Source organism: Pyrus communis, chromosome 16 (genome assembly GCF_963583255.1).
Source record: "Pyrus communis chromosome 16, drPyrComm1.1, whole genome shotgun sequence".
NCBI lineage: Eukaryota > Viridiplantae > Streptophyta > Magnoliopsida > Rosales > Rosaceae > Pyrus > Pyrus communis.
The window spans coordinates 565,181-591,435 of NC_084818.1; the positions used below are offsets into that span (position 1 = coordinate 565,181).

Below are 26,255 nucleotides of genomic sequence, written 5' to 3' on the forward strand. Positions count from 1 at the left end.
TCATCTGTTCTGGTACGATCAAGAAATTAAAAAATAAAACTTGCATGCATGTGCACGGCGGCATAACCAATAAGAGCGCAAAATGATGACATGGTGCAGTGAGTACGAATGTTTATCTCGAGAGGAATTACATGATTGAGAGATGTTAAATTTAATCAGGATTAAGATAATTAATAATTAAAAGTAGTATTGTTGAAAGTTCCAAAGTCTGAAAGCCAAACTTGGTTGATAAGGAAAACAAGCCACATGGGAGTCATAATCTGAAAACTATATAAAACTGAACGACCAGCAGATATGCATGCATGCATGAAAGGGAGATCAACACACACACACACAATGCACTTTTTTTGTATATCCAAGCGCTGCTGACACATCCTTCCAATATCCAAACCAAGATTTTCTCTAATCAAAGTATCTTTAATAATCTTTAATCAGGAATATTATTGCTTAATAATCTTTAATCATACGAACTGGTCAATCAGCAGCCGTGCATGGTAAAGCTTAAACATAACCATGATAAAAAAAAAAAAAAAACACACTCGATCAGCCTAGCTATACCCATTCTTTTGTAAAGATGTCCAGGAATACTTAGCTGAGGACGTCGACCTCCTACAATGTCTAGTAACTTAATCCTATATAAAGCCTTGAAAATGTGATGATACATAGAGATAAACAATAAGGGGAACATCTCAAAAAACCATGCAAGAACAACAGGAACAACAATCTCTTGCATGCATGCATACATCTTGAAGCTTTATATAATTAAATTAGAGTTTGGATTTCGATATGGCCGATATGCAAATTGTTCCTGCCTGCAAAAACGTAGAAGCGCAGTATGTGGAGATGATGGTTCCTCTCTATTCTCATGGATGTGAGAAGAAAATAAAGAAGACCCTCTCCTATCTCAAAGGTAAACTATACCTCTCTATACGTACATATTATGATATATTGCTAAGCGCCACCATTGTCGATATTTTTCTCAGGTATTTCAGTTGGAAGTCATAGCACATATAAATCTAAAGTACTAATATTTTCTAACATTTTCTTCAACCTAACAATGCAACATTGCAAGGTGGTCAGTCCCCTCAAGTTTTATGTTTTAATTTGTTGTGTTGTGTGTGCCCGCCCAGGTCATGAGTGAGACATTATAGTAGCAGTCGTTTAGTTTGACTATGTCTGATATCCTAGGCCCTTCGCAAAATTGCAGCCTGAAATTAGATAATTTTTGTGGGCCTGTGGCTATACATTAGGGTTTTCACTCATTTTACAGTCTGGGTTGGTCCAGTTGGGGTATTAAGCAGCAGTAAAAGTGTGAACTAAACCCTAACTAATGTTGTGTTGTAACAATATTTATATGTACGTGCAGGGATATACTCAGTGAAGGTGGATTATAACGAACAAAAGGTGACGGTATGGGGAATATGCAACAAATACGATGTGCTTGCAACTGTAAGGAGCAAGAGAAAACACGCATGTTTTTGGAACCCTAAAGACAACATCGCCTTAGAAGATCAATCACCAGAACCACCAGCGGTGACAACACCACCACCTTCCTCTCCTTCTCCTATTCATAATACTTCAAGTGGTAAATACACAAAGCCTTCTTTGGCTCTGATTAGGGTTCGATCTTTGAGCTGGAAAGCATGGACTCCATGGAAGAAAGTTTTCAATAGGTCTTATTCATTACCCTCAAGGCTGAAGCTCAACGTTAATTGATTATATACAACGATCGATAAGAAAATGTAAAAGAAGATAATGCTTGCTGCCTTCCTCTTGTTGCAATTTGGATTGGATAACTACTATGTACTTTAGTTGTGTGGAATTTAATCATCTGCCAGTAGAAGCTGCACTACCACAATATAGGCTATCACCGGCGGACCAAAAACCGACAAGAAACCTCGATTTCTGTCGGAAATTTGGCAAAAATCCGACATAAAACACTGCAATGTCGGATTGGAATAGCGACGCCATTGCTACCGTCACTAAAGGGCTTCAGCGTCGCTTTGTTCGCTTAATCCGCCACTACGCAACGTCGGTTTAAAGCGACGCTGATGTTAACGTCGGTTTAAAGCGACGCTAGTCAACAATTAACTAAATAAAATATGCAAACTAGTGACGGTTTAAAGCGACGTTAGAGAACAATTAAATAAATAAAATATGCAAACTAGTGATGATTTAAAGCGACACCACCTTTGATAATAATAATTTAAAAAAAAAGTCGAAATCTGTTTCTGTATTCGTTCTCAAATAATTATAACTCAAAAAAAATTATATAATCGAAATAATAAATTTCAATTTTAGGCCAAAACAAACAATAATAAAAATAATTCAAAAGAAAAATAGTGCCATAATATACAAATGTTTTACATCTAACATTCCATATAATTTACAAAAATTCATCCTCCATGCTTTCCTGTGCTTGCCTTTGTCGAAGACCACATATTTTGTAGCTCCATAGTGCCATATATAATACTAGCAACTCCATGCTGCCATGCTTGCCATCAGATCAGTGCTCCAATACTTTACTACTTCAACATTAAGGCTCTAATCTCTATAGATTAAACTCAGGTTTTATACCTTTAAAAAATTATGGATCTGCGATTTCCAGTGTCCTTGCTCTTCAGATCCAACATGCATAAATACAAAAAAAACAATTAAAAACCAAGAAACAAAAATAAATTTTCAATTTAAGCATAAAACTATTTAGAATACAAAATAGAAACTAAAATTAATAATCATAATAATTTAAAAATGAACCACCTTCAAGCTCTTCCTCCTCGAATTGGAGTTCTTCAGAATGTTGATCTGCAAACTGGTGATCCAAAGCAAACGGGGAAGGAGTTGAGGAAAAAATGAAAAGGAGGAAGAAGGGGACGCACAGATGAAATGGGGAAGGAGAAGAAGAAAGTCTGAAATTGGGGGAGAAATGAAAGCACGGTTGAAATGGGAAAGAGAGGGGTTTAAATATGGGTACTTAGTTTGCGTCCGTTAAAACCGACGCAAACGTCTGACACTTTTTTTGAAATTCACATAGCGTCGCTTTAATGAAACTTGCGTCGCTTTAATGAAACTAGCGTCGCTTTAAACCGACACAAACTTCTGACACTTTTTGAAATTCACATAGCGTCGCTTTAATGAAACTTGCGTCGCTTTAATGAAACTAGCGTCGCTTTAATGAAACTAGCGTCGCTTTTAACCGACGCCAACTTCTGACACACTTTTTGAAATTCACATAGCGTCGCTTTAATGACACTAGCGTCGGTTAAAACCGACACTAAGTCTCTCCATCCATTCAAACAAGCGGGAAATTTCCCGCCTAATATTTCAAATACTATAATTTTATATATATTAATTTTATAACCCTAAAAAATACTATAATAATTATATATATTAATGTAACAATTTTATACCCCTAAAAACTATAATAATTATATATATATATATATTAAATTAAATTTTAAAAATTGGTGACCGTTGGATCAGTTTCAATATACATACCATTCAATTTCTTTAAGTGTTATACATACAAAATAAATAAATTTAAATCTACTTAATAAATATATATATATATACACACACCATTGAACTTGATGGGATACAAATTCTATGGAACTTTTCGATGGTTATAAAACGAAAAACTAATTTAAATCAATATGTCGCTTAAAAGCGACACTGGGTTTCAAAATATTTAAAAAAACTAATTTAAAGCGACATTGGATTTCAAAATATTTAAAAAAATAATTTAGTGTCGGTTATAAGCGACACTCATATAAGGGTAGGTTTTTGGGTGTGCAAAGCACCATTTTTGCACAAGTCAAACCACCTGGTTTTTTCTTCTAAAAAAGAAAACATATATTCCGTATAATACCTCCTGGTCCCAAAATAAGATCTCTTCAATTAATTGGAAGGATACTTCTGAGAATTTGTATTACACAAGAGCAAAAAAATAATAAAAGTTGAGGGCCATATTTGTGCGCTATACAGCACACACACTCCACACTCTGTCCATCAATTGATAGTGAAATTAGTTTGACGGTTGAGATCGTTGAAATTAGTTTCGGAGAATTCATATCCCATCAAAACAATAGATTGACTAACACTTAGAGTTTATTTATACTTTCATTAAGTATAACATAAGATTTTGTGGTATCCACTTGTGTAAATATTTTAATTTGAAGATCGAATTCATTCATTCTATTCATAAAGGGTCAATGAGTGTAGCTGTAAAAAATCATCAAAATCGGAGTTAAAATAACCGTTAAATCGTGATTTTTCGTTTATAACCGTCGAAAAGCTTTGTCCCGTTACTTGATCTCTGAATGTTTGTTTTTTGTGATTTTTTGCTGATGTGATCTCGAAGCATATGCAAACAAGTTTGATGGTTGGGATCGTTGAAATTAGTTTCGGAGAATTCGTATCCCATCAAAACAATAGATTGACTAACACTTAGAGTTTATTTATACTTTCATTAAGTATAACATAAGATTTTGTGGTATCCACTTGTGTAAATATTTTAAATTGAAGATCGAATTCATTCATTCTATTCATATAGGGTCAAGGAATGTAGCTGTAAAAAATCATCAAAATCGGAGTTAAAATAACCGTTAAATCGTGATTTTTCGTTTATAACCGTCGAAAAGCTTTGTCTCGTTACTTGATCTCTGAATGTTTGTTTTTTGTGATTTTTTGCTGATGTGATCTTGAAGCATATGCAAACAAGTTTGACGGTTGGGATCGTTGAAATTAGTTTCGGAGAATTTGTATCCCATCAAAACAATAGATTGACTAACACTTAGAGTTTATTTATACTTTCATTAAGTATAACATAAGATTTTGTGGTATCCACTTGTGTAAATATTTTAATTTGAAGATCGAATCCATTCATTGTATTCATATAGGGTTAGGAGTGTAGCTGTAAAAAATCATCAAAATCAGAGTTAAAATAACCGTTAAATCGTGATTTTTCGTTTATAACTGTCGAAATTAGTTTCATAGAATTCGTATCCAATCAAGTTCAATGGTGTGTGTGTATATATATATATATATTAAGTAGATTTAAATTTATTTATTTTGTATGTATAACACTTAAGAAATTGAATCGTATGTATATTTAAGCCAATCCAATGATCACTAATTTTTTAAAATTTAATTTAATATATATATATATAATTATTATAGTTTTTAGGGATATAAAATTTAATTTAATATATATATATATAATTTAATATATATACACACTTTATGTCGCTTAAAAGCGACACTAGTATTTAAAAATTATTAAAATAATGTTTACGTCGGTTTAAAAGCGACATAAACATTTAATAACGCTTATAAGCGACAGTAAATCCGACGTCATGTTCAGTTAGTGTCGCAACTGCCTAATCCGCTACTATATTAGATTAAAGCGACACCACCCTCCGACACTATAGCCCCCTTTTGTAGTAGTGCTGGTATTGTTTAATTACCGCTAAAACTTAGTTATCCCTCTACTTGAGATAGAGAGTTAAAATAAGTATACACTCGTGATAACACACCCAAAATAAGAAGACCGAGTCAAATCGATATGTAAAAATCTCACTGTAGTGGTTCGTAAACCAGACTTCCTCCATTGATCGGCATCCTCTCACTTTGGTAGTCAGAAGAAATTGGGTACTGGTCTTATCTATCCCCTCTTTCTCTTTATATTTAAAATTATTTGGCACGATTTGACAAGTTTATTCCTTGTTAACTCTTTGGTAGGGTCAGCATGATGATCATGTGCCCATATAGTTACCAATTTACTGCAATTCAGAATTGTAATACTACCTAAATAAAATGACATATGCATGTACAAATGCACGAAAATCACATATGTTAAGTTAGATACTTGTGGGAAAGCAACAAAAAGCAGAACCACATGGCATTTTCCTCATTTTCCCCTGCTGATTTGATGCGAATTCTCAAGCATAAAAATATGGTTAGTACACAAAAACTTTCTAACTTTTAAGCCACTTCACGCCCATCCATCCAAAACCCTCCACTGGGTTCTTGCCACATCAGCCAACAAAAAGTGGTGAGGTGAGTACAAACAAAAGTCTTATAACCAGGCGAACAAAACGTGATTAATACCGCTTTAATCATTAAAATTTACGCCTAAGCTGACCAGAAATGTGATTACCGTGTACGTAATCTGGGTGAAGAAGTCTCACCATATGGTAATTTTCGTCCATAATCCACATTATGCCTAACTCGATCGGAAAATAAATAGAAGATACCAGAAAGTTGAAAATCCAACCAGAGATAAAATATAATCTGTATGCATAATCTACATGGATTTATATGCATTTTTTGCCGTCACCTCACCTGATATCCATTACCTTTAAAATCAAAATTGGCTAAATAAAACCCACACGTTACACCAACTAAAAGGTATATATAAAGTCACCAACCATCTAGGACTTTGAAACAAAGCTTTGAAGGCGGTAATTGCTAACTATATAGCTACCTACCAATCAATACCTCTCTCTCCCTCTCCCTCAGTAGCCGCTCTCGCTCTCTTGAACGGAGGCTCTACAATTTGCGGGGGTGAGAAAATTAATTATAAAAGAAGGGATGATAAGGGTAGGCATTGTTGCAGAGCTGCTAGGGTTATACACGGCAGCCCTTGCGAGGATGGCGGAGGAGCTCGTACCAGCAAGGCGGCACAATACCAGTTTTCGTGATCTCGTGAATAATCTTCGTCTAGCTTCTCGGCCGGCGTCCACTCACGACGCTGCTTCTTCCTTTTATCTATATTTTTAAGCTAGTACATCACTGATGGATACACGATCCTGAGATGGATTGGGCGGCTTTCTTTCTCTAATTGGTTGCTTAATTTGCACGTCTTTCATTGATATCTTTTTTATTTGGTTACTTTATCTGCATTCATTTTTGGATGCTGCAGTATGCTTCCATGAAAACGGTGTATGTATATGAAATTCTTTGTTTTCTGCAGTAATCTTCTATTAGTTTAATTTATCGTAATTAGTCATACATGCATATGTAATCTTGGATCATATATTATACAAGTTTTATATTGCAGGCAGCAGGTTTTTGTTGATTAATTAGTCTCTTTTGTATCCGTAATAGAGATCAAATGATGATTAACTAATTAATTTCCTGATTTAAGATTATTAATATTCTATTGATTGCAGATCAAGCCTCAAGCTGTGTCAATGGAATATAGCCCGTTATCAGTAAAAATGCTTTGAGACATATATATCGTTTAAATTATACTAAAATTGGTAAACAAATAAACTAATGCAAGAAAACAATTTGATAAAATTAGACATAAATCTAATTTCTTTTGCAGTTATTAGGTATATTTGCTTGACTGCTTCAATATCTTAACTGACAAATGACATATAACCTATAATATAAAACAAAAACCAATACTTATCCCATGCAATCGGCCGTACAAATACTAGAACACTGAACACCACAGCGTTCGAATTTGCGTCATATATTTCGTTAGCTCCAAATACTATATCTTTTCTTAAAGTCTCTAACTAAGTGTTCCTAGGTCTTCTTTTATCTTTTTTGTCTTGAGTCTTTGTCTCATAGTCACATTTTTTAGTCGGGACATTTGTAAGTCTTCAGTTTACGTGTTCAAACTTATAATATAAAAAAATAATTAAAAAAAAAAAAAAACCCTTGAATGATGGGACGGAACAAAAGGTGACAAATTTTATGATTGATTATCCATGATTCATTAATCAGGACTCTTAATCAGGTAGCTTTATAATAATTCAGATCATATGTATATCAATATATATTTATATTTATATATGTTATGTGAACATGAACTAAGAAACAAAACCACAAACACTCCATGCCTCCGACTGCTTGCTTGGTCGGTCTAACCATTCACAAGTTTGAATCATAAAAAATAATAGAGAAAGCTGTCGGTGTGGACATTTAATCTTGAAGATTTTCCAACGACTTGACTAAAACAGTAGTTAATTAAATAATTATAAATAGAGTTGAAATTTTGAGAATACAAATTATATTTTGTGACATGTTCAAATTTGGTTTAGTAGCTAATTAGTTTGAGCTATCTTTAAACTTTTTCTCACTTGACAATTAGTTGCAAACGATAGAAACGAGTCATGAAAGATGGTTGAAGAAGATGCACTGCATTTTCTCTGAGAGTTGTCCCACCCAACGACTCACACTCTCAGACGCTCTTTTGGTTCATTTACAACTCCTTTGCTCTCATAAGTATGGACCTAAACCTTGTCGAGTTTTGCAATGAAGCTCGTGATAATAAAGTCTATCACTGAAAATGATTACCTAATTATGACAACTCACATATCGTACTAGAGAAATATAAAACTGGTGCAAAATTAAAATATAAAGAGTCTCATGATTTTAAATGTATTTTGATCAACCATGCGGTCAAGCTTTTTCCTTATTTAAAACTGTTTAAACTAGGGTCTCATGTATTAATATTCTTCATCATGAAAAATTGTTATATGGTATTACTAATTTACATGTTATGATATGAATTGATTTGTCAAACAATATTTTGATCATCATTAAAGAATTACTTCAATTTTAAGACCTAGATTCATACATACAACTCCATAATCTTTCTTTTCTGATTCACAATTTGCAAACATAAAAGTTGAACATTGTACTTTGTTTATACAAACAATACTGAGAGTAAAAGAATCAAACTTAAGATGTCAAACGCAGAAGGTTAATGTTGAATCTTCAGCCGATTTGAAAAAAAAAATGGAGGGAATACTTTTACCCACCTCCTAAAGTAAGAGTGAGCATCACTCCTACCGATTGTCGTTAGATTAGTTTAAATTGTGATATTCGTATTTTAGATCGATTAAAATAAATTAATTTAACAATAACAAACAAGAAGAGTGAGCATCACCTCACTTTTAGGACGTGAGCAAAAATGCACTTGAGATGAAAACAAGTTCAGGGGAAGAAAAATGAATTGTCAAAAGTAGGGGGAGATAAATCATTTCTTCGAAATGAGAGAGGCTTCTTTGTAGATAAGCGTAAATCAAGGGCCAAAACCAAAGAGGGTGACTTCTGAGCCCAAAATTCTCCTTTTCCTGGCTTCTCTTGGACGGTGAAGACCCGGAGGACACTCTGCCACCAGTCTCTGCCTCTCTCTCTCTCTCCTCTCTCCTCCCTCACTCGTCACTCCTCTGGTATGAATTTCTCTCCAATTGATTCAAAATCTCAGATTTCTTGATTAATTTCCAGATTGGTTTATGATTTTGCTGTTCTTGCCATATTCTGTAATCTGGGTTTTCTTATTGATGTAGCTGTAGGATATAGTTAAGCAAGAGAACTATATATATACATATTCAAGGGAATACTACTGTTTTGTAAATTTTACAGCTTTTGTGCTTTCATTTCCTTCTTGTTTTACCCAGTTAATTGGGTGATTGCTGAAAACGGATGCTCTGATCGTCATCATATTGTAAGCAGTATCACCAATTGTTTCATTTTTTTTTTTTCGCACGATTCTCAAAGATCATAATAATTTCATTGTTATTTGATAATCCTTATTGTGTTTGACAAATGGTTTCTTCATAAAGTTTTGATTTTTGTCGTGATGTTCATGTTTTTGGAAATTTTAGCTCTGGTTGACCTTTTTATTTCAGTATCTCTTAGTTGATGTTAATTTTAGTGGATCTTGATCAATTTACTTTAATTTGCGTGTTAGAACCAAAGTCTAAGAATGGCTGGAATTGTGCCTTATGGAATTGGAGGATCTTATCCATATTCATCATCATCGCCTTCAAGTTTATCGGCTTTAGCGCCACCTTTTACTGTCGATCGGCCTGTGCCAAAACCCATGTCAAGCTCACTTGATGTGACTGAGCCACCTTATGTTGCCCCCATGAATTCTTCTTTGCACAATTGGCTTCCTTCTCACCCGACCACTACCCCATCTAATTTCTTTGCCAATCCCACCCCAGATCTCAATTCAATTCCTCCATCGAATGCGTATGGATATGCAGGCCTGCAGACTGTTGAACCATCCAATACAAACTTGCCTGCTTTGAACACTATTACCACAACTTCTCCCAGTACGTTTAAGTACGATCAATCCTTCAATGCTGCTGCAACTAGTTTTGTTGAGGCCAAACCTTATTATCCCTCTTATCTATCCTCAACAGTTCCGAGTGTTCCCCCCATGGTGGTTCCTAGTCAGCCGAGTTATGATTGGCTGTCTAGTACTCATTTTGCTCCCTTGGATAGCTCCTCTCACAATGATTACACTCAAAACCCTTCTGATCCAAAGTATACCACCCAGTGGGGTGGCTTGTGGGAATGGGAGCATGGTAAACAGGGAGACATTAATGGAAATTTCTGCTCAAAGAAGACTGATGTTTCCGGCTCATCACTGTACAAGAATTACATGAACCAAGGTATGTCTTCCCCAAGTTATGCGTCTATGGAATTTTTCCAGTGCAACTACTTTTCTTTTCTTTTTTTGTTCACCTCCTGTTTGTTATGCAACCCTACTTTATTTTCCCCTTACTATCTGTATAATGTGCAGACCCCTCATGTGAAGAAGCATCACATGGTATCAATATTCAGGGTTGGGAAAAGCATGGTGGATCTGTAAGTGCAGAGCACTTAGGTGATAAATCCTTTTTGGTGAAAAATTCCAAATTCATCCCTGCTGATGTCACGGGATCCTTTTCAGTAGTTCCAGAAATCCATACTAAGCCATCATCCTCACAATTTGTCATGAACACCACAAACTGTAAAGCACCGTACAGTGTATTCTCTGAGCAACAACAGCATGATGCTAGTATGGATGATATTTCGTCCACTTCAAAATTGTCCTCTGCCCTTGCCACTAGAATTCCAGCTATTGGCACTAAATCTTCAGAACCAGAGATAGGTCTGTTCAAAAGGTTGAATTTCAGAAGTGATGCAGCTGAGATAGGTCATGATGACTATTATCTTTCTAGTGTACAAGAGTCTCGTCAGCCACAAGTTTCTGAAGGCAACTGTCATTTCAGTTCAAGCCAACTTGACAGTGTTCTTGGAATAAATGATAGCTTCTTTGCAGAAAGAAAAGAAGAGCTGTCAAATAATAGAAGTCTCAACAAGAGTCCATGGGATCATGTGTTTAAAGTGAAGTCTGGACTGGAAAATCCTCATGTTAGTTCTGGTGCTTTTAATGTGGCACTTAATACAAATGAAACCGTCAATTCGTTTCCGAGTTCATCTGACAATGTAGATCCTAATAATCCAGCTGTGGACTCGCCTTGCTGGAAAGGAGTTCCTGGTAGTCGGTTTTCTCCATTTGAATCCTCTGAAGAAGGGGTTCCAGAACAGATAAAGAAACTAGAGGACTACAATGGTTTGCATTTTCCAATGCCACCGATTTTTCCACTAAACGCTGCGGAAAATGCTTCCTCCCAAAAGCCTATCAAGAACACCGTTGAATACCATGATCTTGGGTGGCTGGAAAAGGGTGTGACCCTTCCTTTGAAGAGATATTCAGTTGAAAACTCAGCTTTTGGAGAACATAAATTAGATGATACCGCGAAGACCACTTATGACTCAGAAACAAGCCATGGTAGAGGACCTCCAAGTTACAGAAATGTCCTCCATAAATCAGGGAATGGGGAAAACTCCTTTGGTCTCTTTGGCCATTCTCACACAATGGAACAAGGTTGTGGTGGAGAAGACGGATTAGCAGTGGAAATGAAGAAAACAACACTGACTTGTGGTCCAGATGTTAAACTGAATGTCAGTGACACTATGGAATATGGTTCATTGCATGTGCCTTCTCATGCTGTAGAAAATATATTGTGTTCATCTGTGGAGGAAGCACCTACTAAGCTTTCCAAATCTGATGGGGAAGATTCTATGCTGAAAGTGGGTGCACAGATGCTGGTTGATACAATGAATAGCTTGTCAGAATTGCTGCTTAGTAATTGTTCATATGGCTTGGTTCAATTGAAGAAAAATGATATCGAGGCAATAAAAGCCGTGATCAATAACCTGCATATCTGCATATCAAAGAACAGCGAGAAATTGTCACCGACACAGGAAATGCCATCGTTCCAGCAAAATACTTCTCAGTGGAACGGAGAGTTCATAGAGCATAATAAGGTATGCTGCTTAAGTTTTTGGAATCTTATTTGGGACTAAACCTTCAAATGAATAGCGGGTGCTTCACCATGCAGTTACTACCTCATACTCTATAATAATGTTTTGCTTGGCTGAATAATTTCTTCAGGTTGTGAGTGTAGACAGGGTCCCATTGGCATCTGCCTCTAACATTCAGGATGAAGTTACAGGTTCTGTTTCTGTGAAAAGTGACAAAAACATGGCGAAAGAAGATAAAATGACTCAGGTACCCCTATACCTAGCATCATAAAGTAAAATGTCAAGTTATATTGCTTGCCGTTGAGGGATGAGGTAGTACAAAAAAATTAGCTACTTATTTTGCCATGGACCTTGGTTTTTCAGGCTATAAAGAATATTCTTAGTGAGAATTTTCAGGCTGAGGAAACAGACCCTCAAGCCCTCTTGTACAAGAATCTATGGCTTGAGGCTGAAGCTGTATTATGTTCCATTAATTATAAAGCTCGCTTTAATCGTGTAAAGATTGAAATGGATAAGTGCAAGGCAGAGAAATCCGAAGGTTTATGCTCTTTCATTACGGCCGTAGTTTTATACCTATAAATGATAAACTTTGATCTTATCTTTATTTTATGATTGTGTTTGTGTTTCAGACGGCTTTGAATATAATGCAGATATGGTGAAGCAATCAATGGCTGATGTTTCCCCTGACTCAAACCCAGTTAACCCATTGACGCCTGATGCTCAGGATTGTCCAACTTCAAATCTCCAGGATTTACCTGTATTAAGTCAGGAAGATGATGTATTGGCAAGATTTCGTATCCTAAGGGACCGTGTTGAGAACACAAATTCGATCGGTGCTGCCAATGGGGGTGAATCCAGCTCCAAGGTTTCTGAACCGAACAAGGTTGATAATATTCCATCTGAAGTAAATGGTAACTTATCCTCACTTGGTATTTCCATTCAGGATTCTCCTACATCAGATACAGTTGGGATGACAGATGATTACGAGGCTTCTGTTATGGCCAGATTTCGTATCATAAAAGACCGGGTTGAGAAATCGAAATTCATTAGTTCTGCCAATATGGAGGAATCATCCAGCTCCAATGTGTGTCTTGAACCCAAGAGTGACATAATTGCACCCAACGCAAGTGATTTTTCGGGACCTGAGTTCAATTTCCAGGATTCTTCCATTTCAATCACGACCAGCCAATCAAATGATTGCGAGGCTTCTGTTCTGTCCAGATTTCATATCCTCAAATCCCGGATTGAAAACTACGCTGACTTGCATACTGAAGGGCAACATCTTCCCGACCCCAAGATATCTGCAGTTGCACCTAACACGAGTGATAGCTTAATGCCCGAGATCAACATCCATGATTCTCCTCGTTCTAGCACGACCGACCGGGGAAACGACTGTGAGGATTCTGTTATGTCGAGGCTTCAGATCCTTAAATCCCGGATTGACAACTCTTACATGCATTCAGAAGGGCAGCAACTGCCGGAAACTGGTGGTCTTGGATATGCTGGTATGAGAAACCCCTGGCCGTTTATTAGCAAGAGATCGGAGGGTGAAGGTTCAGAACTGAAGGAGCAACCTATTTTGCAGAGTCATGAAGCTGGCAGTAGTGAAGGTAATATGGTGGCTGCTAAGGAATTCCATCTGTTCGTGGGCGGTCCACCGACAGATAATCAGAAGATCAACAGGCCTGGGAATCTGCTTCCGGCAGGTTGGTACGATAGCTCTTCCTCGGATTGGGAACATGTCATGAAGGAGGAGGTTTGGGGGCAGAACTGAAGAACCTGATGCTGGAAAGAAAACACCCCTTCCTGGGTGGTGGATGATTTCTCTCTCCTCTTTTGTTTATTTCCAAACTAAATGACTCTGGATACGATATTTTTGTACAAAGTTTGTGAACGTAATTTGAATATTTCGGAACGTATGTGTTCTACAATTATGTAATGACGATCAAGTCTTCGATAGTGTGTGGGCAGGTGCATGGATGCATGCATGCATTTCATTACACGTTCATTCGCAGCTCCGGGTGTGGTTTTATACTACTCCGCGCACCTTAGCGGAGACAATCGTTAAGGACGAGGTTCGAAAAGGGTCCTCTCGGGATCCAGGCGTCGCAGCCGGACGATTGCTTATGATGTTGCAATTCTGTACCAGCTTTGTTAGGGTGAATTAATCTTGCACATGTTGCTCCTTTTAGGGCATCGATTCCACGTCCTCTATCATGACAAAGTAAGAGCTCGTCTCCTTTTAGGGCATCGATTCCATGTCCTCTAACATGACAAAATAAGAGCTCGTTTAGATGTACTTTTAAAATGACTGAAAACGCTTTTAGAGAAAATAGTTTTTGGTTTCAAAAGCACTTCAAAGTGCTTTCTGCAAGAAGCACTATAAGTGTTTCCTGAATTTACTTGCATTTCTACAAATGATTGGTTTTAAAAACATCTTCACTAAAAACGCTTTCAATCATTTAAAAAACACATCCAAATGAGCACTAAGACTCGCTGCCAAACAACCCCAGGGTTCGATCTATGTCATTGACAAAGCAAAGCGAGATCGAGCAAATTGCAAGAGACAACCCTAATGTGGAAGATTTAAAAGACGAAATGGAAACCTTAAAAACTCATGACATAGGAGTGAAGTACATCAGCAAACCAGAAGACCTCACTACCAATGTCTTTTGAGTCCACAAAAGAAAAGAAAAGCACAATAAATCCACACATAGACGAGCGTCCGTTTGGACAACAATAGCTAACGACCGACACTGACTCAAAAAAACTCATCATCAACTGACAACGAGCACGAGGATAACAAATTAAGTGGTGAGCTCCATGATAGCGCTGACAATGTCCCCGCTGTGAGTCTTGAGAGCCTTGACAGCCTTGCTCCTTGACACCCCGGCCTGTGTCATGACCAAATCAATGTCCTTAGGTTCCACCCCGGTTTCATCAACCTCTTCCTCTTCTTCATCTGCCTGAGGTCCGGCAGCTGCTCCAGAAATCTCTGGTTTCCCCATCACAGAACTCATGTCCGGCATCCTGAACTGCTGGGCAGCCTGTGTCTGCAGCTGAGAGCTCAAATCCTCAATCTTGGCCTCGCCAAATATCACATAGGTATCGGAGTTTGGACTCTTGAAGGCATCGGGTTTCGAGATGACAAATAGTATCTGAAACACACAAAAAAGAACAACCAATCAACATCGACGGTTCCATTGGCCATAACAATATCTCAATTTCACGAACCGGAAATCAAACAGCAACTTACGTTTTTCGTCTTCTTGATTGTAACCCTGCTAATACCAGTAACAGGCTTCATACCCAGCTTCAGCATTGCCTTCCGACTCTTCTTCTCGCTTCTGCTCTGTTTCGATGACTCATTTCCACCTGTTACATCGAATTAACATTGCTCGAAGCACAACACAGATATAATACATACTCATTGTGATTGAGCAGCAAAAAATACTGTATAAATGAACGAAAAAGTTTGAATCTTTATAGTTTTCAACAAACAGAACTACGATTCGGCTTTTGGGTTCTACCGAAAACACTTCAAAATTAACATCAAAATCACTCGAGCTACCTGTTACGCTCTCATTATTTCCATAGCTTTTGCAAAATTCTAATATTTTCACCCTCTATATGCTCCTACCCATCAAACATGCCCTTAAAAAACGCAAAGACATCCATGACAAATCCAAAACTTCAAGCAATCGAAACGATAAGAACAGCAAAACAAAGGACAAACCTTGACCGCCGTCTTCCTTATCATCATCGTCGTCCTCGTCCTCATCCTCATCGTCCTCGTCCTCGTCCTTGTCGTCGTCCTTGACGTCCTCGACCACGACTTCTTCTTCTTCCTTGTTCTGACAACAGTAGCAGCTCAGTATTCGAAACATATATAAACCAAACAAAAAATGGGTACGTTAAGCAAAGGGAGGAGCTTTACCTGATTAGTGTTCTTGAGAAGCTGGTCGGCGGAGACAACCTCTTCGGCGGCCGCGGCCGCGGCCTCGGGCTGAACCAGTGGAGCAGGTGACATGTTTCGCGTATGTCGGCGGAGACTAGAAGCTCTGAAACGGATAAAAATATGATGTGTAAGCAATTCGTAACGCTGACGCAGCGGCGTATAGAGAGACAATGACTCGCGAGGGCAAAGGGTTTCGGTTTCTGAATGGGCCCGCTAGTTTTTGACGGCACCACCAAGCCCAATCATTAAATCGCTTGCAATATTTTTCCGATGGAAAATGTTTTACACTGATTTTTTATCCCGTAGTTCACCACTTGTTTTGATTTATTCTTTTCATAAAATAGGATCAGTTGATGGCTTCGTACAGCAATTCATATTTTCGGCGGCTAAAAAGACTTAAAGAGGATTTTAGCCTTTTATGAACATCATCGTATGATTTACTAATGACATAGATTGAACTTACAACGTGTCATATGATATATAGTCCTGGAATTCGTCTAAACCACTGGACCACCCCGTTGTGTTTACTTGTTTTTGTTTTTTGTTTATTGATTCTTGTTATTGGTAAGAGTTTATTACGACAGACAAACTTAAGACTCTTTATTTATAAGTAAAAATGAATATTACCGAAGAGTAACACTATATGACAACATAAACCATGCTATCCTATAGACACTGTTTGATAAGATGCGAGATTTGATGAACTGCTTATTTACAAGTAAAATTGACCGCACAATGTACAATGAACAAACACGATTTACGAATCTCTAGAATCCTTACCAAAAGAATCCGGAGAGGATCCTGTTGGTATCATTAGTACTAGTTGGTCAAATCTCGTCTCTAATTAAACAGTGAAGTACATCCTAATCCATGAAGCAGACAACTCTTACGAGGAAGAATTAAAAGATGAACGTAGAAAACTTTAAAAACTCATGACTCAGGAGTGAAGTACATCAGAAAACCTGAAAGCCATCACTGCCAATGTTTTGAGTCCTCAGAAGAAAAGAGAAGCACAATCCAGATACACATAGACGGGCGTCCGATTGAGCTACAAAAACCAATGACCGACACGACACTGATTCAAAACACTCATCAAGTAAACAATGAGCATGACAAAAACTATTGACATTGGCCAATTATGTGGTCAGCTCCATGATAGCGCTGACAATGTCCCCGCTGTGAGTCTTGAGCGCCTTGACGGCCTTGCTCCTCGATACCCCAGCCTGTGTCATGACCAAATCAATGTCCCTAGGCTCCACCCCGGTTTCATCAACCTCTTCCTCCTCTTCATCCTGAGCTCCAGCAGCTGCTGCCGAAATCTCTGGTTTCCCCATCACAGAACTCATGTCTGGCATCCTGAACTGCTGAGCAGCCTGTGTCTGAAGCTGGGAGCTCAAATCCTCAATCTTGGCCTCGCCAAATATGACATAGGTGTCAGAGTTTGGACTCTTGAACACATCAGGTTTCGAGATGAAAAATAGTATCTTAAACACCAAGAAATAGCAAACAAACAATGAATATCGAGCATGATACAACAATATCCCAATTGCACCAACTGGAAACCAAACATCAACTTACGTTTTTGGTCCTTTTGATGGTAACCCTGCTAACGCCGGTAACAGGCTTCATCCCAAGCTTCAACATTGCCTTTCGACTCTTCTTCTCACTTCTACTCTGCTTCGAAGCCTCACTTCCACCTGTTCATCATCGTCTAATCAAGATCACTTTAAGGACAACATAAATAACACATACTCATTGTAATCAAACACCAAAAACAATCAGGCTCACAAAGAAACCGTAGCATAAATGAACGAAAACGGTTTGAATCTTTACAGTTCAGAACAAACTGAACTACACTTCGTGTCAAAACAACAACAACGGCAACAACCAAGCCTTATCCCACTAAGTGGGGTCGGCTACATGAATCCTAGAAACATTAGCACAAATGAACACAAAATCATGCATCTACGTTTCGGGTCGAAAACATCTCAAAAACTAACATCAAAATCAGCCAAGAAAACTTTTATGCTCTCAATATTTCCATAGCTTTTATAAAAATCTGAACTTTTCATCCTCTGCGTGCTGCTAACATTCGTAACAAATCCAAAACTCCAAGCAACAGAGAACATTCAGGAAGCACGGAGAACAAATAAACAGCAGAAACAAAATGACGAATATGCCGTAAAATCGAAGAGACAAGAAGGAAAAAAGAGCAACCTTGAGCGCCGTCTTCCTTATCATCGTCGTCCTCGTCATCGTCCTCGTCCTCGTCATTGTCGTCCTTCACGTCCTCGACCACCACTTCGTCTTCCTCCTTGTTCTACCAATAATACCAGTCCACCATTCAAAGTTTAGTAAATAAACAAAAACGGAAAATGAAAACAAATTATTTAATCCCCACAAAAAAGAGCAAAAGGGAAGAGCTTTACCGGATTAGAGCTCTTGAGAAGCTGCTCGACGGAGGAGACCTCGTCGGCTGCGGCGGCTTCCTGCTGAACCAGTGGAGCCGGTGACATCTTTTGTGTTCCTCGGCGGAACTCTGGAAATTCTGAAACGGATAAAGGGGAACAAGTCTTAGCCGTTCGGCAGGGGCAGGAGCAGCAGCGCGTATATAGAGACAGCGTGATGGAGATGGATGATGATTCGCGAGGGCAAAGGGTTTCTTGTTACATGTGGGCCCGCCATATGGGCTTTTCGTTTATTTTGTTCGCTTGTAACGTTGCCCACATTCATATCTTGGCACACGGTCAATAACTAAATCACGTGTGTTGTATTAAGAAAATTCAAACTCGGGTGCAAGAAATTTAGCATACTTACAGCAGGAACCAGCCTAAGTTACATATTTATATGTTGCAATCACATTAAGACAGAGATAATTCTAAAGGCACTAATTTATTATGCCAAATTTTGGTTACCAATTGATGTGTCCAGTTAAGCAAAGTCCTGCTGGAACTTAACCACAGGCTAACCTGCGATCACCCAATTTTTTGAGTATTTTTTTTTCAAGCAATGGGACATGATTGGTCGTTGTGCGTCGCCACCTCCCACCTATGACTACACATCCGGTTAAGGTCTCACAGGACTTTCCGCAATCAATCAGAGCATACAGATATCCCTTCAACGCAACGTAGGTCATTGAAAGGACCTTGAGATACTCGCGGCTTGATGAACCATCACGTTCATGAAGATTTTAATTTTCCGAATAAGCAACAAAAGACATATGCAACTTGATAGATGCTTTTCCATGTCATGAGGCATATGCAATTCCGGTTACCAGCACTAAAAACCCACTCATACCTGCAAACTAAAACAAGAAAGCAACTCGAATTGAACTAATCAAATTTGATTCCATCTCTACCAACATCATAAGTTCATCAGTAACTACAATTTTTCGAGTCAGAACAAACGCCATTTCAAGTACCTTCCCTATGAACAAAATTACTTGAACTTGACCGCTTACGAGCAAAACAACAGTTCACTTTCCTGGTATTTCTCGCATCCCGTAACTGCAAATCGGCCTAATAGCGGAACAACAGTTCAGTTTTTTGGTATTTCTCATATCCCATTAACTGCAATTCGGCTAAACAACGAGAGTTTTGTTCACTTCTTCACCGCGGCTTGCTGCTTCCTCAACATCCTTTTAGACTTCCAATCACCAATGTGCCCGGCGGCATGGCAATGTGATAGTGTCCATAACCCACATGGAGCGGCAGAATCACAAACGTAGCAGTAGCACTGCATAAAGTCAGTGAATTCACTTTTCAGATGCCAAGTTAAACAATAGAACTAGGGAATCAGGGATACAGTCACAAGACGCAAAGATTTGAAGTTGTAAAACTCCATTACCAGATCACAGTAGCTCTCATGGGGTGTCGTCCCGAAAGGAAATTTCAGGCAGAGGTGCCTTGAATGTGGATAGTCTCTACAAGCAACCTACACAGCATCAATTCAAACCAACATAAGGCATCAGATATTCACAAAATTAGCTCATAAATTCACAAAAATTGGAATATGAACAAATAAGCACAAAAGTTGGAAACTTCTTATAAATTTCAAATCTTTTGAGGTTAAACATCTGAAGGTTCATAGGAAAAATGCCACAATGGGGTTATAATTTAAAATCCATTTCTTCATCTGCATTTTCCCAGCAACCAAACACAAGAACAAAGAAATAAAATGGAGTTATGATTTCAAATTCAGTTCTTCACCTGCATTTTCCCAGAAACCAAACAAAAGAAAGAAAATTGACACAAAGAAACAAATGGGTCATGGGTAAAAATCAAAACCTGTCCTTTCTCAGCAACAACAGCGATATCGGGAGAACCATCGTGACCACCACCACCATTATCCGACACGGACAACTTGAACAACTGCACCGGCTCCGAGGGATCGAAATCCAAGATGAAGCAGTCCTCGACGTCCTCGAAGTGTTTAACATCAACCTTGTTTTTGACACAGAGAATTTGCCTGATTGGACTCCCGTCGTCGTCCTCCGCGGAAGAAGACGGCGGAGCCTTCTGGGGAGATTTCTGGGTTGTCGCTCTCTTCTTCTTCTTCACGCACGACGGCGTCGACGAAGGCTGATTAATCACTCTGACGTCGATTCCGGTTTCACCCATTTTCTCTCTGGCTCGCTTTCGGTTACCCAGGATTTTGAATTTTTTTGAATCTCTTTTCGTCTGAGATTCGGAATCCGAATTTCGGATGAACAGTCGCGTTTTTGGCTCTTGCTGCGTTTTAAACGAGAACGTTAAATGGGAAGGAGGACCGCCATGTTTTAAACGATAACTTGGGCCGGGCCAAAATTGTGAATTATTTTGTACAAACTGGTCGAGGCCCAAGTTCCAAATTATTTGGGCCTGATACGGGTTGTATGGATTCCATATGCTGGAATAAAGTCATATGCTTGCCATTAGTAAGCGGATTTGTTTGTTTATTTCATCGTTACTTATTCGGACTAGTAGAAGTTGTGATTGAGAATGATACCTGATTGTTCTGGTATGAAATTTTATTCTTGATTTTTTATGTAAGTAAAACATAATCCAAATCATGAAAGAGAACGATACTATAACCTTACATATCCATTTCCCATAAACATGTTAAGGGCATGGACATCTTTGTACTTTTGTTTTGTTAGGAGCTTTAGCCGTTTGATGCAGTCTGACTTGGTTCATATTTTGGTTTCGATTTTCGATTTCAAGCGTTGACCCTTAGTTATATATCTTATACCAATGATAATGTATTTGGTGGAACATTACAATTAATATATATTACCCTTGTATCTCAACATATCCTCCTTTATACCATTTGATTGTTGACCAAATATTATAATCAAACACATTTGAGCTACTAATTATTATTTTTTTAAATTCTTAATGCTTTTGCAGGGTTGGGAATCCGAATCATTTTTGTGAGGATTATAGGAATTTGTGAATCATGTTCGTTCATCATACATCGTGAGATCATAAATTGTTTTAAGTTTTTTTATTTAAAATTGAACACAAACAATATTTGATAAAAATTAACCGTACCATGTACAATAGACATACACAATTTATGAATTTTCGAAATTCTCATAAAGATGATCATGTTGGCAGGGTTGGTGAGGATGTTTTGTTAAAGAGTTGACACCTTAGGAGTTTGGACCTCTTCCGGTTTTGAATTTTTTCGAACTTTTTTTTATTTACATCTCAGGCTCTGGGTCTCTGGAAAAGATAAGTTTCTTCAAGAAAAAGATGGGGTCCAATTAAGACGTGGAAGTAGCACTTTGATTTTATCACCCATGAGAGCTATTAACTGAAGCCGCTTGATCAATGCTTCTGCTAAACCATTTTGAGTATGGAGATGAGGAACAGGGTGTTCAACATCAATGCCCAATGTCATGCAATAATCATCAAATGTTTGAGACGTAAATTCACCAACATTATCAAGTCGGATTGACTTAATGGGATAATCTGGGAACTGTGCTCGTAACTTAATTATTTGAGCAAGAAGTCTCGCAAAGGCTACATTCCGAGTAGACAAGAGACAAACATGTGACCATCGGATAGATGCATCAACCAAAACCATAAAATATCGAAATGGTCTACATGATGGTTGAATAGGCCCACAAATATCCCCTTGAATTCTTTGTAGAAATGATAGGGATTCAGCATCAACATTTAGTTGTGATGGTCTAATTACCAACTTCCCTTGAGAACAAGCTTTGCAAGGGTTATCATTTGAGACAGCAACGTGTTTGTTCATTAATGGATGTCCATTAGAGTTGGTAATGATCCTACGCATCATGGTAGATCCTAGATGACCCAGACGGTTATGCCAAAGCATGTAAACTTTTGAATCAATGAACTTCTGGTTCATGACAATATGTGATTCAATTGTCCTTATGTATGTATAATACAATCCACTCGACAAACCACGCAACTTCTCCAATATACGCTTCTAGGTATCATTGGAGGTAATGCATAGATACTTCACATTTTCTGTACTTTTCGTTTTAATGTAGTATCCATTTAAACGTATGTCTTTGAAACTCAACAAATTTCGAGTAGATCGAGTAGCATACAATGCATTCTGTATGGACAATATTGTTCCATTTGGTAACATAATCTGGGCTTTCCCTGAGCCTTCAATTACATATGAAGGTCCTGATATTGTTGTTACCCTTACCCTTGTAAGTATTAAGCTTGAGAAATACTTTCGATCACAAAGTATTGTATATGTGGTTGCGCTGTCTGCAAGATAAATATCTCCACCATTTCTCATGTTCTGAGAATAACCACAATTTTTATCCATGCTCTCTGAGTAGGGGAATCAGAGTTAAAAACAAGTTATCACAAGACATTTACATGCCACTTTTATTGAATCTAAAATACTACAAGTTCAACATAATAAAAGTACATCAATGATTCAATTGGACAGCTATACTTCATTTCCCTTTTCCACAATAAAATTTGGAACATCTAAGTGGGTTGTGTTCAACTGCCCTGATAAGTCAAACACTGGATCAGGTATATCCATTGGTCTAGCTTGGTCGAGAAAATTGGTCTCGACATCCTTCTCCTTGAGGGAAGCTTGATACATATCCACCAGATGTTTTGGGGTACAACAAGTACGCGCCCAATGCCCATTACCACCACACCTATAGCAGGCTCCTTCAGAGTTCCTGGGAGCATTGTTCATATGAGCTTTGCCTTTGTGGTGATTCACATTTTTGAAGCTCGGGCCTGAATTATGCATCGAAACCTGGTTGTGAAACTGAACTCCATGGTTATTGCCTTTCCTATTCTACCGACCTCGGTTGTGGCCACGTCCTCGTTTATGATTATCACCACCAGAGGATGTGGCGTTCACCTCGAGGGAAGCAGCATTCACTTCTGGGAATGGTGTAGATCCAGTAGGTCGGGAATGATGGTTTTTCATCAAGAGCTCATTGTTCTGTTCAGTTACTAAAAACACAGATATCAGATGGTTGTACTCAGTGTAGCCTCGCGCTCTAGACTGCTGCTGCATGAGCACATTGGAGGCATGAAATGTGCTGAGAGTCTTTTCCAGCATATGTTCTTCAGTAATAATATCCCCACAGAGCTTCATTTGAGAGGTAATTTTGAACAACGCAGAATTGTACTCTGCCACTTACTTGAAGTTTTGGATCCTCAGATGAGTCCACTCATAGCGGGCCCTTGGAAGAATCACCGTTGTTTGGTGATTGTATATGTTTCTCAAGGCATTCCAGAGAGCTAACGGATCTTCAACCGTTAAGTACTCACTCTTTAGCACCTTATCAAGATGACGACGAATGAAAATCATGGTCTTTGCCCAATCTTGAGAGGATGAGCTACTCTCTTCCCTGATGGTATCTCCAAGATTCTTTTCTTCCAAATGGATCTTGGTATCCAGTACCCAGGTCAGGTAATTCTTCCCGGTAATATCCAGGGCAGCAAATTCAAGCTTCGCCAAGTTCGCCATTTTCTTTTCTGAAAGAAAATGAGATGTGTAAGAACTTGCAATAATATGTATTCCTGGAGGAATATGACGTTAGAACTTCTGGTTCTTACAAATTTTTCATTTTGATCTTTAGGCCAAAATGATAAGCACTCGAAACTTCTGGCTCGAGATTTTCAGGGTGAATGAGGAGGGTGATTGTACCGCACCATTCTCATTGAAATAATGTAACATAGAATGGGCGATTATTCCGCACCACTTAAGTAGTAGGAAAATTAAATACGCATAGCAGGGTGGGCGATTATACCGCACCACCTAAAATTGCAATGAAATTAAACAGCAGACAAATTTAAATATGCAGGGTAGGGTGGCCGATTATACCGCTCCACCTAAAATTTGCATTCCAAGCTAGGCGATAATACCGCACCGTCTTGGATCGCAGTAAGAATAAATATGCAGTTCAAGATGGGCGATTGTACCGCACCATCTTGGATTGCAGTAAAATTAACATAAATAAATACTGGATTAGTAATCAATATCCAAACCAAACAAGAAATCAAAGATGTATGTAACCGTTAGGTTGAGAACTAAGAGCATGCATGAAGCAAACAGTTCGTCGCAAAGGTATACCGCGCACTTGAGGCAGAGGAATAAGATGAACAGTAAAAACCTTAAAGGAAACATTTTTTCTTTCCTTCGTTCAGCGAAGAGAGATGAGAGAATAATTATATTTAGAGACTTGTGCTGATAACGTGTTATAAATAGGTCAAAGTTAGAGAAATGACCTTTTAATGGTAGGTGCGAGGCAGATGAAAAATGTCACACTAAAACTATAGCATAAGAGGATAACAAATAAATACGGATGAATAAATGATGTTATTGATATTTTCTCTCGTTCTCTTCTTATATATTTTTCTGTCACTTGAAAACATACGGAATGCTCTATATATAGAGCAACTCCAAACTGATGCATTAACTGCTCATTGAAGTTTACAGCACTTCCCTTGACAATACAATCTCCATGCATTTACAAATTCAATTTTACTTTGCATGGGCATTGAAAACTTATACCAATTCTAAAAAACTTCTGCCAATATACTGTGGTCATTTATTACCCACCAGTCTTTTCAACACCCTTGTATCTCAACATATCCTGCTTTATTCCATTTGATTGTTGACCAAATATTATAATCAAACACATGTGAGCTAATAATTTTTTTGTTTTTTTAATTCTTAATGCTTTTGCAGGGTTGGGAATCCGAATTTTTTTGTGAGGATTCTAGGAATTCGTGAATTATGTTCGTTCATCATACATCGTGAGGTCATAATGTTTTAAGTTTTTTTATTTAAAATTGAATACAAATAATATTTGACAAAAATTAATCCTACGATATATAATAAATATTCACGATTTATGAATTTTCAAAATTTTCGATCATGTTGGCAGGTCGGCAGGGTTGGTCAGGATGTTTTGTTAAAGAGTTGACACCTTAGGAGTTTGGACCTCTTCCGGCTCTGAATTTTGTCGAACTTTTTTTATTTACATCTCAGGCTCTGGGTCTCTGGAAAAGATAAGTTTCTTCGAGAAAAAGATGTGGTCCAATTAAGACGTGGAAGTAGCACTTTGATTTTATCACCTAGAAGTGCATCCGATCCGACATGATTAGGTGAGATGTGATCCCCTTTGATTTGTCCAACCCCGACCAATTATATAATACCATTTGTAAACCTAATTAATCCTTCTTGGAGTTTTCATTTGTTTCAATTTTCAACACACTAGTTTGTTAATTAATTAATTTGAGCAACTACTATTGACATTAATATGAAGTAAGATTCGATGTCTATGTTTAAACTGTTTTCTTTTTCTGAATTTTCGTAGATTAATTAAGTTGACGTCGTATAGTACATATTTAAACTGATTCAAACTGTTTATGCATGTAAAACTCACAAAACAAAAACGATGATAATCAACTTACTCACATAATTCATATGTGCGAATGATGTCTCAATGAGGCATGAGAACTAAATGTTTTAGACCCTTTCAGCTTAAGTGGAGTTGAAGAAATCAATAATACAATACCTGAATTATTATGGAGAAGGCATAATTGGTGTCTTCTAAGTAACACAACCATATTTATATAAATTAGGTCAAGTATTTAAACATTTGTAAATGGATATTGATAGGTTCCACTCACCAACTGATTTGATCTTGCACCGCAGCTTAGGTAAT

At 37.8% G+C, this 26,255-nt stretch overlaps 6 protein-coding genes across 10 annotated transcripts; 2 read left to right on the plus strand and 4 right to left on the minus strand.

The window, feature by feature from the left end:
- Nucleotides 1-587: 587 nt before the first annotated feature.
- Nucleotides 588-1,841, plus strand: LOC137719453 (heavy metal-associated isoprenylated plant protein 24-like). Its single transcript, XM_068458487.1, has 2 exons — nt 588-910; nt 1,367-1,841. Exons 1-2 carry the CDS (start codon nt 787-789, stop codon nt 1,714-1,716), a joined length of 474 nt encoding a protein of 157 aa, XP_068314588.1. The 5' UTR covers nt 588-786; the 3' UTR covers nt 1,717-1,841.
- A 7,189-nt stretch (nt 1,842-9,030) lies between these two features.
- Nucleotides 9,031-14,082, plus strand: LOC137719976 (uncharacterized). Of its 5 annotated transcripts, none has more exons than XM_068458961.1 (7): nt 9,054-9,191; nt 9,420-9,466; nt 9,721-10,421; nt 10,553-12,126; nt 12,254-12,370; nt 12,487-12,661; nt 12,753-14,082. In XM_068458961.1, the coding sequence occupies exons 3-7, from the start codon at nt 9,728-9,730 to the stop codon at nt 13,895-13,897; spliced, it is 3,705 nt and encodes a 1,234-aa protein (XP_068315062.1). In that variant the 5' UTR covers nt 9,054-9,191; nt 9,420-9,466; nt 9,721-9,727; the 3' UTR covers nt 13,898-14,082. The 5 variants fall into 5 exon arrangements, with proteins under 5 accessions (XP_068315059.1, XP_068315063.1, XP_068315061.1 ...); XM_068458959.1 differs by having other exon boundaries at nt 9,055-9,191; nt 9,713-10,421; XM_068458958.1 differs by lacking the exon at nt 9,420-9,466 and having other exon boundaries at nt 9,031-9,191; nt 9,713-10,421.
- Nucleotides 14,083-14,680: 598 nt separating this feature from the next.
- On the minus strand, nt 14,681-16,223 carry LOC137720278 (nascent polypeptide-associated complex subunit alpha-like protein 2). Its single transcript, XM_068459324.1, has 4 exons — nt 16,061-16,223; nt 15,860-15,977; nt 15,380-15,498; nt 14,681-15,281 (listed from the first exon to the last, which is right to left on the minus strand). Exons 1-4 carry the CDS (start codon nt 16,151-16,153, stop codon nt 14,931-14,933), a joined length of 681 nt encoding a protein of 226 aa, XP_068315425.1. The 5' UTR covers nt 16,154-16,223; the 3' UTR covers nt 14,681-14,930.
- Nucleotides 16,224-16,837: 614 nt separating this feature from the next.
- On the minus strand, nt 16,838-18,702 carry LOC137720279 (nascent polypeptide-associated complex subunit alpha-like protein 2). The gene is made up of 4 exons (XM_068459325.1): nt 18,511-18,702; nt 18,299-18,401; nt 17,660-17,778; nt 16,838-17,565 (listed from the first exon to the last, which is right to left on the minus strand). The coding sequence occupies exons 1-4, from the start codon at nt 18,595-18,597 to the stop codon at nt 17,218-17,220; spliced, it is 657 nt and encodes a 218-aa protein (XP_068315426.1). The 5' UTR covers nt 18,598-18,702; the 3' UTR covers nt 16,838-17,217.
- Nucleotides 18,703-19,414: 712 nt separating this feature from the next.
- LOC137719477 (RPM1 interacting protein 13-like) lies at nt 19,415-20,792 on the minus strand. The gene is made up of 3 exons (XM_068458514.1): nt 20,368-20,792; nt 19,928-20,014; nt 19,415-19,816 (listed from the first exon to the last, which is right to left on the minus strand). Exons 1-3 carry the CDS (start codon nt 20,698-20,700, stop codon nt 19,682-19,684), a joined length of 555 nt encoding a protein of 184 aa, XP_068314615.1. The 5' UTR covers nt 20,701-20,792; the 3' UTR covers nt 19,415-19,681.
- Nucleotides 20,793-23,002: 2,210 nt separating this feature from the next.
- Nucleotides 23,003-23,674, minus strand: LOC137721029 (uncharacterized). The gene is made up of 2 exons (XM_068460152.1): nt 23,377-23,674; nt 23,003-23,307 (listed from the first exon to the last, which is right to left on the minus strand). The coding sequence occupies exons 1-2, from the start codon at nt 23,672-23,674 to the stop codon at nt 23,003-23,005; spliced, it is 603 nt and encodes a 200-aa protein (XP_068316253.1).
- Between the last annotated feature and the right edge of the window lie 2,581 nt (nt 23,675-26,255).

Excerpts from the sequence above, each read along its gene's own strand:
- LOC137719453 (XM_068458487.1), top strand. The coding sequence starts at position 787 with ATGGCCGATATGCAAATTGTTCCTGCCTGCAAAAACGTAGAAGCGCAG. Across the intron at positions 911-1,366 it reads GACCCTCTCCTATCTCAAAG|GGATATACTCAGTGAAGGTG; the intron begins GTAAACTATACC and ends ATGTACGTGCAG.
- LOC137719976 (XM_068458958.1), top strand. The coding sequence starts at position 9,728 with ATGGCTGGAATTGTGCCTTATGGAATTGGAGGATCTTATCCATATTCA. Across the intron at positions 10,422-10,552 it reads CAAGAATTACATGAACCAAG|ACCCCTCATGTGAAGAAGCA; the intron begins GTATGTCTTCCC and ends TATAATGTGCAG. Across the intron at positions 12,662-12,752 it reads CAAGGCAGAGAAATCCGAAG|ACGGCTTTGAATATAATGCA; the intron begins GTTTATGCTCTT and ends TTTGTGTTTCAG.
- LOC137720278 (XM_068459324.1), bottom strand. The coding sequence starts at position 16,153 with ATGTCACCTGCTCCACTGGTTCAGCCCGAGGCCGCGGCCGCGGCCGCC. Across the intron at positions 15,978-16,060 it reads TTCTCAAGAACACTAATCAG|AACAAGGAAGAAGAAGAAGT; the intron begins GTAAAGCTCCTC and ends TACTGTTGTCAG. Across the intron at positions 15,282-15,379 it reads CAATCAAGAAGACGAAAAAC|ATACTATTTGTCATCTCGAA; the intron begins GTAAGTTGCTGT and ends TGTGTGTTTCAG.
- LOC137720279 (XM_068459325.1), bottom strand. The coding sequence starts at position 18,597 with ATGTCACCGGCTCCACTGGTTCAGCAGGAAGCCGCCGCAGCCGACGAG. Across the intron at positions 18,402-18,510 it reads TTCTCAAGAGCTCTAATCCG|AACAAGGAGGAAGACGAAGT; the intron begins GTAAAGCTCTTC and ends TATTATTGGTAG. Across the intron at positions 17,566-17,659 it reads CCATCAAAAGGACCAAAAAC|ATACTATTTTTCATCTCGAA; the intron begins GTAAGTTGATGT and ends TTGGTGTTTAAG.
- LOC137719477 (XM_068458514.1), bottom strand. The coding sequence starts at position 20,700 with ATGGGTGAAACCGGAATCGACGTCAGAGTGATTAATCAGCCTTCGTCG. Across the intron at positions 20,015-20,367 it reads TTGTTGCTGAGAAAGGACAG|GTTGCTTGTAGAGACTATCC; the intron begins GTTTTGATTTTT and ends GATGCTGTGTAG. Across the intron at positions 19,817-19,927 it reads ATGAGAGCTACTGTGATCTG|TGCTACTGCTACGTTTGTGA; the intron begins GTAATGGAGTTT and ends GACTTTATGCAG.
- LOC137721029 (XM_068460152.1), bottom strand. The coding sequence starts at position 23,674 with ATGAAGCTCTGTGGGGATATTATTACTGAAGAACATATGCTGGAAAAG. Across the intron at positions 23,308-23,376 it reads AGGACGTGGCCACAACCGAG|GCCCGAGCTTCAAAAATGTG; the intron begins GTCGGTAGAATA and ends TGCATAATTCAG.